This window comes from Microcaecilia unicolor, chromosome 2 (genome assembly GCF_901765095.1).
Source record: "Microcaecilia unicolor chromosome 2, aMicUni1.1, whole genome shotgun sequence".
In the NCBI taxonomy this organism is placed as follows: domain Eukaryota; kingdom Metazoa; phylum Chordata; class Amphibia; order Gymnophiona; family Siphonopidae; genus Microcaecilia; species Microcaecilia unicolor.
In genome coordinates this window covers 400540035-400556056 of record NC_044032.1, presented here as the reverse complement: position 1 = coordinate 400556056, position 16022 = coordinate 400540035, and the positions used below count along the sequence as shown (strand labels likewise).

At 41.5% G+C, this 16022-nt stretch overlaps 1 protein-coding gene across 1 annotated transcript in view; it reads right to left on the bottom strand.

Moving 5' to 3' along the window:
* Positions 1-4573: 4573 nt before the first annotated feature.
* The window catches only part of ADAMTS3 (ADAM metallopeptidase with thrombospondin type 1 motif 3), a 346529-nt gene continuing 335080 nt past the window's right edge, over positions 4574-16022 (bottom strand). The window contains exon 22 of the mRNA XM_030190629.1: positions 4574-7340. Within this exon, the coding sequence (XP_030046489.1) occupies positions 6766-7340 (575 nt within the window). The 3' untranslated portion in view covers positions 4574-6765. The remainder of the gene's footprint in view (positions 7341-16022) is intronic.

Sequence of the window (16022 nt, the reverse complement as noted above, 5' to 3'; positions counted from 1 at the left end):
TTACGGGCTGGTAATCAGGTAGTGCCGCACGCTGACTGGTTACCGCCACCTCAGTGGGTGGCAGTAAGTGTTCCCCCCCAATGGCCGTGTGGTAAGTGGTTCACTTACCGCAGAGTCATTTCTTAGAAAAAAAATGACAGCCTTTTACCCGCTGCGGTAAAAGGGGGCCTCAACGCTCATCAAAAACACATGCTGATGCCAGCTCAGGACCCTTTTTACCACAGCTTAGTAAAAGGGGCCCTAAGTAAGAAACATCCCCTCCCCTTGTTTATAAAGCTGTGCTAGTGGCTGTATTTGGCTGATTGGTCAATTAACAGTGCCGTTTACTTGCGAAACAAATCAGCATCAGAAATATTATACTAATTATGGATTCCAACATCTATAATTAATTACAGCAGTTCAAACAAGGCTGAAAGATTTCACTGCAGACATGTAAATAAGTAGACAGCTTGTCAAGTGTCTCTTTTAAATGAATGCTATAATCTGGTTCAAGCAGACTACCATCTGTTTTTATTAGTTTATGTCAGATTCAAAGGCACTAATGAGTAATAACTAAACTGAAATTAGTTATGCCAATGCATTTATTAAAAGAATAAGTCAGAAAAGATGGAAGATAAAAAGTAAGAATTGCCTGTTATTAATTCACAGTGAATGACCTCTGAGAAGACACTTGCATGCCAATGATTTCTGAGTCCATGTTGAAGTACTCCAAGTATTAATACTCCAAGTATTCTCCTCAAGTTGCTTCACTGGCTCCCTATCCGTTTTCGCATCCTGTTCAAACTTCTTCTACTAACCTATAAATGTACTCACTCTGCTGCTCCCCAGTATCTCTCCACACTCGTCCTTCCCTACACCCCTTCCCGTGCACTCCGCTCCATGGATAAATCCTTCTTATCTGTTCCCTTCTCCACTACTGCCAACTCCAGACTTCGCGCCTTCTGTCTCACTGCACTCTACGCCTGGAATAAACTTCCTGAGCCGCTACGTCTTGCCCCATCCTTGGCCACCTTTAAATCTAGACTGAAAGCCCACCTGTTTAACATTGCTTTTGACTCGTTACCACTTGTAACCACTCGCCTTCACCTACCCTCCTCTCCTCCTTCCTGTACACATTAATTGATTTGATTTGCTTACTTTATTTTTTGACTATTAGATTGTAAGCTCTTTGAGCAAGGACTGTCTTTCTTCTATGTTTGTGCAGCGCTGCGTACGCCTTGTAGCGCTATAGAAATGCTAAATAGTAGTAATAGTAGTAGTAGTAGTAATACTTCAGATTCCATGCTAAAGTTCACCAAGGATGAATCTAACGGTTAGTGCGTTGGCTTCAAAACCAAGGGAATGAGGTTCAATTCCCATTGCAGCTCTTTGTCACTCTGGGCAAGTAGCTCAACCCTCCATTGCCCCAGACATATAATATGTGAACCACTTTGATCATAACCACAGAAAGGCAGGATATTATGGCACTAGTAAAAACGTCATGAGAGCAGGAGCAGGAGAGAGAAAACTCCAGTGCCGGGACCCCCTGGGAGGCTGGGGAGGACTCGGAGCAGACACAGCAGTCTAGCGGGGGTCCACCCGGGCCCTGCCAGCAGAAGAGACCTTCCTCCAGTGTTTCTCTCCTTCAATCTGCTGCAACATTGCCAGGCTGCTTTTCCCCTCAGGCCGTGCATGACCATGTGGCAGAGTGAAGAAGAGTAGCGCAGGAGGAAGACTCTTTGGCTGGCGGGGATTTGGGATACCCACCAGCCAAGGTATTTACAGTTATGGCAGGAGGGCGGCGGCAATGATCCTGGGGGGGGGGGGGGGGCAGTGGCTCTGCCCGGGCCTGGCTCAGTCGCTCAGCGGCCCTGAGCGGATGCGCTATTGGACTGCTGATAGTGTGCTGCACTTAACACCAACTCTTGAGGTTGTGTTAAGTATAGCCGCACTATCAGCAATCGTGATACTTAAGTGTGTAGTATTGATCCACAGACTAGCTGTCACTGCCGGCTACTCCTCTGCTGTGCTTCATCATGTCCATACACTTTCCCCAAGCAGCTAGTGCAGGGTTTTTACTGTGCTGGCTGGGTTTAACACATGTGAACTGTTAGTACAGGTATGCGCTGTTGTCTAATGTTATAAAACCAGTGCTAGCTGCTTAACACAGCTTAGTAAAAAGTAATGGAAGTATCTTTACAGGTGGAATAAAATGTGTCGTGGAACAATTCTGCCAACTTCCTCTCTTTGTACCTTTCTTATGCCTTCTCCTCCCTCCCCCTCTCCCCCCCCCCCCCCCCCAAAAAAAAAAAAAAATCTTGTGACTTGCTTTCTGGCCTTTTCAGTTATTTGTCCTACAAAGATTAAACAACACTTGAACGAATCAATTCCACAATTCCTATCTGACTGCTAAGAATCTTTAATTAGGAAGCTCAGGCACATTCACATCTTAATCCATCTTCCTATGCTAATGGAAAATTCATTTACAGTCAACTAAATGGTGTTAAACAGTTAAGGTATGACAAGAGCTCCCACAGCCAAGAATATTCTCTGTGTGTTGTTAGGACCATAGCTGGGTTTCTTGATCAGGCTCGTATGTGACTGGGCAATTCAGTCATGTAGTAAAAGGATACCAGGGGCCCAATATTCAGACCATCGGAGTTAGCTGGACTGACTCCCGCGGTCTGCACCAGCCCTGGATATTCAACGCCAGGCCATTAGTGACTGGGTGCTTTTTGGTCGGTTTCCATTTAACCTGCCAAGCCAATATTCAGCACTGGCCGGTTAAGATTAAACTGGCTAAAGATAGGCCTGCTATTCAGTGGCCGAATTTGGCCATCAAACTTAGCCAGCGATGTGCTGAATATTATCTGATAGTCAGTTATATTGTGTGATATAAACCAGGGGCGTAGCCAGACTTCGGCGGGAGGGGGGGTCCAAAATCCAAGGTGAAGAGGCACATTTTAGCCCCCCCCCCAGTGCTGCTGACCCCACCGCCATTTTTTACCCCCCCACACCGCCACCACCACCTTTGACCCCCCAATGCTAACACTTTCAATCTCCCTTCCCGCCACTGCAAACCCTCCCCCGCCACCGCCGTTGGGTGCCTTTGCTGGCGGGGGTCCCCAACCCCTGCCAGCCGAAGTCCTTTTCTCCGGCGCAGCCACGTTGCTGATCTGCAAGGCTTCTGTTTCTGTGAGTCTGACGTCCTGCACATATGTGCAGGATGTCAGACTCACAGAAACAGAAGCCTTGCAGGTCAGCACGGGGGTTGAGGACCCCCGCCAGCAAAGGTACGCAACGGCGGCAGCGGGGGAGGGTTCGTGGCAGGGGCACCAGGGCCAAATCTATGGGGGCCCATGCCCCCGTGGCCCCAGGTAGCTACACCCCTGATATAAGCAGTTATCTGCTGAGAAAAAAAATCGGTGCAGAAATCAATGCCGACTAAGTGTAATCTATAAGTGGCACCTAGATTTAGGTGTGGCATATAGAATATATTTAGTTGATATCTCAGTGCCTAAAAGTACGTGCCTCCATTTACACCCACAAAAATGTGGTGTAAATCCCAGCATGTAGATTTACACACACAGGGCCATATTCTATAACTAAGTGCATAAATTTCAGAACATCCACAAAATGCCCATTCCCCTCCCTTAACCATGCCCCTTTTTACCTGCACATGTTAAAAATTAGGCATACTGCATTACAGAATGTGCTTAGTGAGTTGTGCATGTGAATTCTAATTATTGCCAATTAGAGCTCAATGTTGCTTGTTAAGGGGTCCTTTTACTAAGGTGTACTGAAAAATGGCCTGTGCGGTTGTAGGCGCATGTATTGGACATGCAAAGGTCCATTTTTCCAACACTCTGGCTAAAAGAGGCCTTTTTTTTGGCTGAAAATGGATGTGCGGCAAATATAAAATCAGTGCGTGCCCATTTTGGGCCTAAGACCTTACCGCCACCCATTGACTTAGCGGTAAGGTCTCACACGTTAGCTGGGCAGTAATCATCAGCGCACATACACTGCCGATTACCGCCACATGGTAGAAAGTAAAAAAATATTTTCTAATGCATGTATCGGACGTGCATGAAGAATGGAATTACCACCTGGGACACATGGTAGCCAGGCAGTTGTTCCAAACTGACATGCATTAGACACGCGAAGATGCCTACGCACCTTAGTAAAAGGGAACTAAGTGTTGTTTAACAACGCTAATTAGCTTATTAAGCTAAGTTACGCACGTTGTTATCAAATATGCTTGGATTTCGGCACAGCCTCTAGGCGTGCTATATAGAATCTGGGGGGTAAATGCTAACCGGCAATATTCAGTTGGAGATAACTGGCAATCCCCCACTGAATATTATTAGATAGCCAGTCAAGGGGGTCTTTTAGTGAAGGTTAGCTCAAGTTTCTGCAGCAGGTTCCATTTTACTCCAACGGGCCCTGCTGCAGATAACTTGAGCTAATCTTTAGTAAAAGACCCCCCTAAGTGTCATTTAAAAAGCCATGAGCCGTTCCTGGCCAGTTTTTGTTTTATGGACTGGCATACTGGCAGAAGAAAATAGATAAAGGCACGGGACTTAGTTGCTTTTGTTAAGAGTTTTAATTGCTAGGTGCTCCCCAATACAACAAACAGCATCGGTAGTGTCGATGTTGGAAGAACAAGAAATGGGCAGGGTAGAAAACGAAGCAAAAGAAAGCCAAGAAAACAGAAGAAATCACACAGCGTTAACAGTTCAAAGAGTATCTACATCCATACAATTTACAGTACATGTATGTGTGTGAAAAAAAATGGGATGGAAATGTTACTTCTGGAGAATATCAGGGAAAACATAATTGAACACATCCTCTTTGTCTGTTTGAGGCTCAGGGATTGTCTGTACACATTCTACACAGCAACACTAATCTCTTTTTTGACCTTCAAAAGTCTTGCCCAAAAGTAGCGACAATTCTTTAGAGGTGTCAAGTCAAAATATCAGTGGGTTAGTTTACAAACAACAAAGGACAAATCCCTACACAGTGAGATACTGTCGACTTATTGGGGTTAATTTTACCTATATTCTAGTTATATTTAATACTGCCAAACACAGAGTTTTATCTTGGCTTGGATCAGCTATTAATGCAGAAGTCATTTTCTTTTTCAAAAAAATGTACTTGAGTCATAATTTAATTTATAGTAATTGTGTGCTACAAATGTCACTGTTTTGGTAAACAGTTTTCTTTTACTAAACTAACATAATCAGCAATTTTTGTTTAAAAAAAGGAATTGCACATTACATTCGGTAAACTAATAGAAAAACGAGGATCTTGTAATAAAAACCATTGTCACAGAATTTAAAAAATATAGTCCGACATTCATCTACAGTACTTTTGTTAGTTTAGTTTACTTTCCTGTCCTATGCAAATTATATCTTGTGTTCCTAATTATATGTCTCTGCCTAATTTTGGCAAAAAAAAAAATAAAAACAACAACTTTTCATTGCTAAGAGTGTAAATATTTAGTAAATAAAATACTATCAAGAAAATCAACATGTAATAAATATATTCAGTTCTGAATTCTATATACAAATACTTTACAGCAACATATGAGAGAGTACCGCAGGACTGGCTTAACGGTGCATAGTATGATTACTGCTATACATTACTAGGACGTTACTGCAGTCAGATGCCTTGTGGTTGTGGAAATCTGAGGTGAATCATTGTGAAATAAATACCTCTCTCGTCTTTTGATCCATGTTTTAAAAGAGAAAAAAGAAATCAGTACCAAGCCTTGACACAACTGCATATTAATATTTAAGGTTCATGATGCTTGTTAGATTACCTTGGATACACGATTCTGGTCTCTTCTAGATATGGCTCAAATGCTTAAGAGAACCCTATCAATCCAGTAAAATGAACATTTATGGAAGGCCCCACTGTACTGGACCTGATCAATTAAACTACGAATTATAGGGTAAATATTACTTCAAAATGTTAAATTCTGGACAGTTGTCAGACTTGTACATAGTCTGCTTTGATTGACATCATTTAAAGAAAATAAAACCTACTTACAACTAAACTAGGCAATGAGAGTGGATTCTGACCTGTTTTACAGTACTTATATATATATGTTTGTGTTAGGTGTTATCAAATTTGATAATAAGAGAAAATCCTTTATGCCACTAGCTAAGAGGGGTTGGGGGAGATGATTTGTCACAAGGCTGCTTTGAAAATCAGCTCTTGAAAATCATACGGTAGTGCTTAATGGTAGGCACCTTACAATGTTCAGACATAAAGCATAAGCCAACAAGTGTTTGACGATGCATATATAACACTGGTTTTTGCACTATACACTATTTACACAACAGCTGCATGTACGTTTATACAAGATTTGTTTCCAGAGATAAATCAGCAGTGCAGGACCCTTGCTGCTTCACTTTGAAAATACTCTGTGAAAGTGTAAACTTGGCTCTTCCTTGTCCTTTTAATAAGTGATTCACCTAAAAAAAAAAAAAAAAAACAACCCAGCTGATGTGCAAAATTGGTTTTCATTACTTTTCTGTACAATGACCCAAACACTAGCATTTTGTTCACTTATGATTTGAATATCTTTGGTGTTTTTCTCCAATAACGTCAAGCTAACCAGACAATGAAAAATGAAAGGTGAGTGAAAGCAGCTAGAAAGTGAACCAGCACTTTTTGTTCCTTTTATTTACACGTGAACATGAGTTGATGATTGACAGACAGTCCTGCTTTGCAAAAGCAGAATGCACCACAAAATTTTCATTACTCCTCTGAGACCAGCCTTCATCTTTCCACAGTGGATGACCTTAAAGGACGCCTCTTCTCACTTTTTCTTGTGGTTTTGGATGAAGAAAGAGCATCTGTTGAATTAGCGTTGACCACTGCTACAGGAACAACGCCTACCAAGGCCGAGGAGTTACGGGAATGAAAATTTCCAGCTTTGGAGGGTGACTGGTTTGATACCGCTGTTAATCTAATTGGCTTGTTTTTGGCTGAGTGGGTCTTCCTCTGGGGTAGATTTGCAACTCTAGGTTCATTATCTGGAAGAGACTGAACGTTGGAGTCAATGCCTTTTTCCACATAATGGATCTTTCCTAAATGATGTCTTTTAGCAGCCACAACCTCTGTATGAGAAGGTGTGGAAGGTGCCGGCATAATTGCAGCTTTGGTAAGGCCACTTGGATCAAATTTAATTCCATCTTCAGTTTCAGTAGCTTCTGTAAGAAAAGGAGGAGGGGGAGTGCTACTGTGTTTGCCGCACGATTCACAGCAAAGTTTGTTGTAACCAGGAATAGAGCAGTATCGGGCAAGGACTTCCATTTGGCAGAATATTGATTTGTCTCCTAAGCATGGTTCATCTGCAAAACAAGTAAAGCATGGCATTAATACCAAAGATTCACAAGGATAGTAACAACTAGGGATGGGCATTGATTTGCAATGATATGGGACATATCAAAGAAGAATGAGCTGAAAAAAACACAAAAATTGGCGTTTTATTGTTCACTGATAAAAAATGTGTATTCTTTTGAGAAACAGCACACTATTTGCAAAAAGGGCACCTGTTGCGCATGTACAAACCACTGCATGTTTGCACATAGTATGCTCTCTTTCAAAAGAGTGCACACTCAATGAATTTGCTCCCATGCAGTGGCGTACCAAGGGCGGGGTGGTGGGGGCGGTCCGCTCCAGGTGCACGCCGCTGGAGGGGTGCAGAGAGCAGCCGCGTGCCTGTTGGCTCCGCTGGTTCCCTGCTCCCTCTGCCCCGGAACAGGTTACTTCCTGTTCCAGGGCAGAGGGAGAAGGGAGCCAGCGGAGCCAAGAGGCTGCTCCCAGCAGCCAAGAATGCACCGGGGGGGGGGGGGGGGGGGGGGGGGGGGATGGTTGATGCGCCGGGGGGAGGATGTCATTGCGCTGGGGGGGGAGTGCGCATCGGCGATCTGCCCCGGGTGGCAGCCGACCTAGGATCGTCACTGTTCCCATGACAAAAAGAATGGCCAAACAAAAAGGAATAAAGCAATCATTTCTGGAAACAACATAGAAATGATATTAAAATAAAATCAGTATTCTAAGACATGTTAAACCCTCCCCTAAGGAAAGGAGGTTTGGAGAACTAGAAGGAAAGTAAGAAATCAATGGGTATGTTTAAATTTGTTTAATGAAAATTTCTAAAATGTCAATACTGCAAACACAGATGCATAACACAACGTGAGGCATGATACATTCCAACAAACAATGAATAGAAAGAGGCCTTGTTTTTTTATAGCCCTTTCCAGAGCAAGGACACATCTCAACATGTACAACAACACCCTCCCTCCTCCCAAATAATAATAATAATAATGGGGCCCTTTTACTAAGCCACATAGATGCGTACACTTTCATTTTTTAAGCGCATCCGCTACGAGCGCCAGAAAACTTTCTGGAATGCTGCGCTAACTGGGTGGTAATCGGCATTTTACGTGCACTGACAATTACCGCCCGTCAGTGGTTGGCGGTAAGGTCTCAGACCCCAAATGGATGCGTGCCAGTTTTCATTTTGCTGCATGTCCATTTTCGTCCCCCCCCCCCCCCCCCCCCAAGGCCTTTTTTGCAGGTGGGCTGAAAAATAGACCTATGCGCGTCCAATACATGCATCTACACCAGCAGAGGCCATTTTTCGGCGAACCTGCATTAATCTTTGTTATGTATCCTATACTGTTTATTGTAAGCCACATTGAACTGAAACTTGTTTGGGATATAAAGTGGGATATAAATGTCACAAATAAATAAATACAAATAAAGGAAACCACCTCTAGGCAAGGAATGTAGCTGCTCAAACCTTCAAAGAGTTACAGCATGTTTAAAATGAAACTCTAGGTCTGGCATTAGGAGGAAGGCATGATAGACAAGAACTGTTTCTTCCTCTTAAGAGAGAAACTAATCTTTAATTTCTCTGTCAACGTAGTGTGATATAATAGACTTCTCCAACCCTAAAAGGAAGGGGAATCAGACATAGTCCACACCTTCAGAATGGACCATTTACCCAGTAAGGCTTAGAAATCATTGGGTAAAGTGACTTTAAAGGCAGACCTATTCTCTCTGGCTGAGGTAGAAAGACAGCTTTATTACTGACATATTTTGCTCTGAATCCTTGTGAGAGAAATGTAACCACTGGTAAACTGTTACATCACTGAGCTAAAGGAGTCAGTGAGTAGCATTTTGGGAGAGATATATAAATTGCTCACTGAGAGAAACAGACAGGAAAAATAAGCCACATTTGTATACTTTGGGGATAATTATTCCATTAAAAGTGATAAAGTAATGTGATATTAATAACATACACACAAGGGGAAAGGATAGCTGGAGTGGATTGGGGGGGGGGGGGGGGCAGGGCCGCCGAGAGACTGAGCTGGGTTCAGGGCAGGGCCGTCGCTACCGCCACCGTTGGTACCACTCCAGCACGATAGCACATTAGTAACTCTAGGCCTTAGTCTTGAAAAAAGAATTAAAACACCATCACAACCAAGAAGAATATGTTATTGCATAATCTGTTGCTTCCTGTTCCTAGAGCACGTTTCTCAAATTTTAGTCTCTGGTCAACTTATTTGCAGGAGTGAGATGGAGATTGGCAGCAACTCTTCTGCTTTCTTAAAACAAAATTTTAAAACAGGCATATTTATGGGACAATGTAGTAACAGAACACCACTAAACAATCCACAGCATGAAAATATTACTAATATCCAGATATTTATAAAAGGAAGGAAAAAGCCTCAAAGAGCTCAAAATCATACAGATTTAAAAAGCTAACTCAATCAAACGATCTTCTCTTTATCACTGGCAAAAATCCTTCCAAACATTTATATTGCCCATCGTTGGCCTGGGGACAAGGAGAGACCCAACTTAGATGCCTAAACCCTGCAACTCAACGAAACCAAAGCCTGAAACAGACATTGCATAACTCTTCCACTCTATGAATCCCAGTGTGTCTATAACACGTTACAACTCTTTGTACATGTTCTCTCTGCTGGAGATGGTGAACGCCTCTACGGTATTATGTAAGCCACATTGAGCCTGCAAATAGGTGGGGAAATGTGGGATACAAAGGCAACAAATAAAGAAAGAAAGAAAAAAGAATTGTGTTTCATTCCATATTCTACAAGTGCTTTATTTTTGCATCAATAGTAATGGATGGATTTTGAAAGTTGGAAATAACTAAGCACAGTATATAAGAGATTTTTCTCAGACTTTTTTGATCAATTAAAGAATAAAAATAAAAAAACAAAAAAACTGACAAAAAGAGATCTATTATTTATTTATTATCACATTTATACCCCACATTTTCCCAACAGCATCAGCCTCAATGTGGCTTACATCGTACCACAAAGGCTGACACCAATCCGGTAAATTCCTCCCCCACATCTCTCCCTCTCATCCTTCTCTATACAATTGTGTTATCTCTGGGATACTTTGTACCCATACATCGTAAGCCGCACTGAACCTGCTAACGAGCGAGAAAGAGCGGGGTATAAATGCTACAAATAAATAAATAAATTAAACTAATACAAGATAAATCCCACATAAGAAAGAATGGGGAGAAAAGGGAAGGAACAAGAGGGATCAGGGAAAACAGGGAGAGAGATGGGAAGGGTAAGTGTGTCCAAGATTATCAGATTCATGAGCATCATGGCTGAGTCTTTGGAGTAGGCTTTTCTAAATAGGTTGGTCTTAAGAGATTTCCTGAAATTTAGATGGTCTTGGATGGCTTTTATAGCTTTTCGCAAAGCATTCCATAGTTGTGAGCCAATGAAGGAGAAGGACGAAGCATATGAAGATTTATATTTGATACCGGTGCAGCTTGGATAATGAAGATATTAAAAGATATACTTTTTGCCAATGATGAAGAGAAGATCGTTTGATCAAGTTAGCACTTATAGGGGTCCTTTTACTAAGGTGCGCTGAAAATGGCCTGCGGTAGTGTAGACATGTGTTTTGGACATGCGCTGAATGATTTTCTGGCGCACCTACAAAAAATGCCTCTTTTTTTTGGCCGAAAATGGACATGTGGCAAAATGAAAATTGCAGCGTGTCCATTTTGGGTCTGAGACCTTACCGCAAGCCACTGCCCTAGCGGTAAGGTCTCACATGGTAACCGGGCAGAATTGGTCTATGTATGTCAAATGCCACTTGACGCGCGTAGCTGTCGTGGAAGAAAATAAAAAATATTTTTCAGGCGCGAGTAGCGGACGAAGCCAAAATTGAAATTACCGCAAGGGAAACGTGGTAACTGAGTGGTAACTCAAATTTGGCATGTGTTGGGCACGCATAGGCGTAGTGAAAGGGCCCCTTAATCTGTATGATTTTGAGCTCTTTGAGGCTTTTCCATTCCTTTTATAAATATCTGGATATTAGTAACATTTTCTTGCTATGGTTTTTTTTAGTGTTGTTCTAATCTAGCGAATATATTGCATTTGTATCCCACATTTTCCCACCTATTTGCGGGCTCAGTGTGGCTTACAATACATTGTAATAATGGAAGTACAATCTGTTACAACATGATTATGGTTACATTGTGAGGAGTTAAGTTAAAACAAAGTCCAAGTATCGTTAAGCAGAATAAAACAATGGAAAAGAACAACTGAACAATAGAAGAACAACGGATGCTGATAGGGCAACAGAGCAATAGCAAGAGATCGTTCGGGTATAATATTTTCTGTTTTTTACCTGTAAATTAAGGTTTAAATGTGTTAAAATTGCGGGTGATAAGAGTACAGAAGAGAATGTATTGATGCATTGCTAACAGTGTGTGTGGACTTCATGTGTTTTGATCCTTTCGATAGATTATATATATATAATTCCACACCCACATTTTTTTACTGTTCCAATATAATAACAAACAGGATATCCCATAGGTCAGTGTCCCATTTTTGCAAGTGTTTGATATGGAAGCAAATAAGCTCCATTACACATCTTTGCAAGAAAATTGGCATAGAACCATCTGAAAATAGATAACTATACCCCACTGAGGTTTCATCTTCTTTGCAAAAATTGGCAAGCAAAGCTTTATCAAGTGCCAGAATCTGCAAAATTCACTGGCTTTTTGTATGGTTTTGCATTACAATAGCTCGCTACTAGAATAATTAATTTAAATAGCTCATTGCAGATTATCGATTTACCAATCAATGCTAGTGGCTGTCCATGTGCTAGTGCCAACACGGCCCAATCACTTTGAACGGGCCATGTCAGCACTAGCTCATGGACAAGCCACTAGTGCTGCTTCATAAACAGACCCCTATGTATGAAAGTTCATTACCACAGCCAAAATTAGCAATTTATTTTTCTCTCAAGGAAGCTTTGCACAGAAAAATGTGCAAAAATGTCAACATGTCATGCTGTGATAAAGTGAGAGAGCACTGCCCCTATAAAATAACAATCTATGATATTTGTAGTACATAAGTACTGCCACACTGGGACAGACCAAAGGTCTATCAAGCCCAGCATCCTGTCTCCAATAGTAGCCAATCCACGTCACAAATACCTGGCAAGGTCCTGAAAAAGTTCAATACATTTTATGCTGCTTATCCCAGAAATAAGCAGTAGATTTTCCCCAAATCAATTTAATAATGGTCCATGGACTTTTCCTTTAGGAAGTCATCCAGACCTTTTTAAAACCCCGCTAAGCTAACCGCCTTTACCACATTCTCCGGCAATGAATTCCAGAGTTTAACTACACATTGAGTGAAGAAATATTTTCTCAGATTCATATTAAATTTACTACTTTGTAGCTTCATCGCATGCCCCCTAGTCCTAGTATTTTTGGAAAGAGTAAACGATTCACGTCTACCCATTCCATTCCACTCATTATTTTATAGACCTCTATCATGTCTCCCCTCAGCCATCTTTTCTCCAAGCTGAAGAGCCCTAGCCGCTTCAGCCTTTCCTCGTAGGGAAGTCGTCCCATCCCCTTTATCATTTTTGTCGCCCTTCTCTGTACCTTTTTTAATTCCACTATATCTTTTTTGAGATGTGGTGACCAGAATTGAACACAATATTCCAGGTGTGGTCGCACCATGGACTGATACAAAGGCATTATAACATCCTCACTTTTGTTTTCCATTCCTTTCCTACTAATACTTAACGTTCGATTTGCTTTCTTAGCTGCCGCAGCACACTGAGCAGAAGAAAATTACAACAGCTATTGTGGGATTCAAATCTGTGATCTCTGAATCTTTACTCTGATTCTCAGCTGGCCACTCTAATTATTAGGCTACTCCTAGTAATTAGGAATGTAGACAGTTGGGTAGCTGGTGGATGTGAAGAACACTTGGCAACTTACACTCCTGATATAAATGTACAGAAAGAGGCCAATCCGATTAGGGAGGCCGAACACAACTGGGCTGTAGGCAGCAAAAGGAGTAGCAGTAAAGAAAGGGTTAAAGAAAGGCAGGGGCGGAGGGAGGAAGGAAGTCATAAAGGGCAGCTCAACAGGTAAGGAGGGTCTTTTCAAGTGGCCAGCGGCAAGGCAGAGGAGCTGATCCCGGCCCACCCACCCAAGGTTTAGGGCACGATTGTCGCAGCTATGCGGTAAGGGACGGAGATTATGTAAGACTATGGAGGGTACACAGCAGGGCAACACATAAGAGTGCTTCGTGGTTGGGGAATAATGGATGAAATGTTAAGTTCAAGATCAAGTTGAACTGTTACGCCTGCAGGTGGGCAGGTTGAAGTTCATGTACTTTCAATACATTGTCTCCTGGCTTGAACAACCGGGAGGCCAAAAGCTTATGCGGGTTGCTTCCTTAAACGGGAGGCACCATAATCAGCGGGCCCTATAATCTACTGCCCGTAGAGGAGGGGGGTGTGCTTAGACGGCACAACCGGACATGTATTAAAGCGCGGGGGGAATGAAAAGCTGTGTACCCAGGGGTTTGCAATGAGTTGTGATGTTATCGGAAGCTATACGGTTTGCAAATGCTATTTATGAGATTGAATGTTAAATTGCTTGGCTGCGGCCTTAATAAATTCCAAATTCATTCAAAAGAAATGGCTGCTGGGTCTTCCTTGGTGGTAAGAGGAGCGTGAATAAGTTTGCAGTGCCGAATGCACCATTTGTCAACCTCACCTGCTAACTAGATAAGATTTTAGATTACTAGAGAGGAGCCAATGTCTTGTGGGTATCAGCAACATAGGAAAAGTAGGTTTATTGGTTAATTAAGCATTTGCTATACTGCTAAGCTTAAACAAATCAAAGCAGTTTACAATATTAAAAAATAAGGAAGAAAGCTTAAAACTCCAATAACATACAGGAAAAACTATACATACTCAATAATCCAAGCATCAATGTAGCCTAAGAAAGACAATCAGGAACACTGAAAAGTCAGAGGCTGAGAACTAATCACTGATCCTGTAATCCAAATGCTAAAGAAATACAAGATTTTAATAAAACTTTACCCCCCCCCCCCCCCCCCCCCGTTTACGAAGACACGCACTAGCAGCTCCCGTGTGTTAATGCCGACACAGCCCATTCACTTTGAATGGGCTGTGTCGGCACTGCCGTGCAGCAGCCACTAACATGGTTTAGTAAACAGGGGTTTAAATTTCTTAAAAGAGCACTTTGCTAGAATGGAAATAGTTACTTTTTATGGGTAATAAATAGAAATAAAATAAAACAGGGAAAAGAAACTAAGATGATACCTTTCTTATTGGACTAATGTAATACATTTTTAGATTACCTTTTGAAGGTAACCCTTCTTCTTCAGATCAGAAATAAGCAACCGTTGATAAATAACAGTATATATAAGTGAAACATCAAAGCATTCCAATACAGCCTTTTTGCAGATGACCGAAAGATTTGCAACAGAAGGGACACTCCAGAGGGAGTGAACAACAAGGGAAGAGATCTACAAATATTAGATGAATAGTCTAATGTTTGGCAAATAAAATTTAATGCAAAGAATTGTAGAGTGATGCACTCGGGGTATAGAAATCCACAGAAGATATATATGATAGGGGGTGGGAGGCTGATAAGCATGGATCAGGAGAGGGACCTTGGGATGACAGTGTTTGAGAATCTCAAGGTGACAAAACAATATGACAAGGCAGTAGCCAAAGCAAGAAGGATCCCAGGCTGTACAGAGAGAAGCATAACCAGCAGAAGAAAGGAGATAGTAACACCTCTGTACAGGTTGTTGATGCCCCAATTAGAGAATGCTGTTCAGTTTTGGAGGCTGAATTTTGCTAAGGACATTTAAAGAACAATTCAATAAAGATCGCCAAATGTTTGGCACTATGGTATAATGCACGAAGCATTAAGTGCTAGATTCTATATGTAGTGCCTGAAAAATCCACATGGTAAAAAAATACGATAGATGTATTCTCTAAAACACACCTAAATTTTATAGAATAGGTTTAAATTTCCACATGGTATATAAAATAAGTCAAGCGCCTCTCCATGCAACCAATTTAGTTGTATCCATTTAGGCCATGTTTTAAACTGGCAGAAATCCCGACGCCTATATTAGGCGCAGAACAGGTGTATTCTATAATAATGCGCATAGATTTTAATTACATTTTAATTGCCAAACATTCCACACCCATAACCACGCTCCCTTTTCAACTGTGTGACGTGGAATTTATGTGCACCATGTTACAGAATACACTTAGTGAATTGTGTGCGTAAATCATAATTAATGCCAATTAGTGCTGATAATTGCTTGTTAACATCCAATTGACAGTGCTGATTAGTTAAACAATTGAGTTACGCACATTGTTATAGAATATGGTTAATTTCCATGCAGAAATTAAGGTGTGATATATAGAATTTGGGGGATAGTGTACAATGAATCCCTGCATTTAAATCGTGATTTCAGTGCTAAAAAATATCATAATGACATCACCAAGGGTAAAAACTAAAAATCGTTAAAACCATTAAAAATAGGTTTTAAAAACCTCATTTTAATAAAAGGTCCCTCTTTTAAAAAAAATAAGGGGTACTTTTTGTTAAGTTGCTGAGTGAAACCTGATCTGGGAGATATAACTCCTACTAATCACTATTAATATAAAAGATT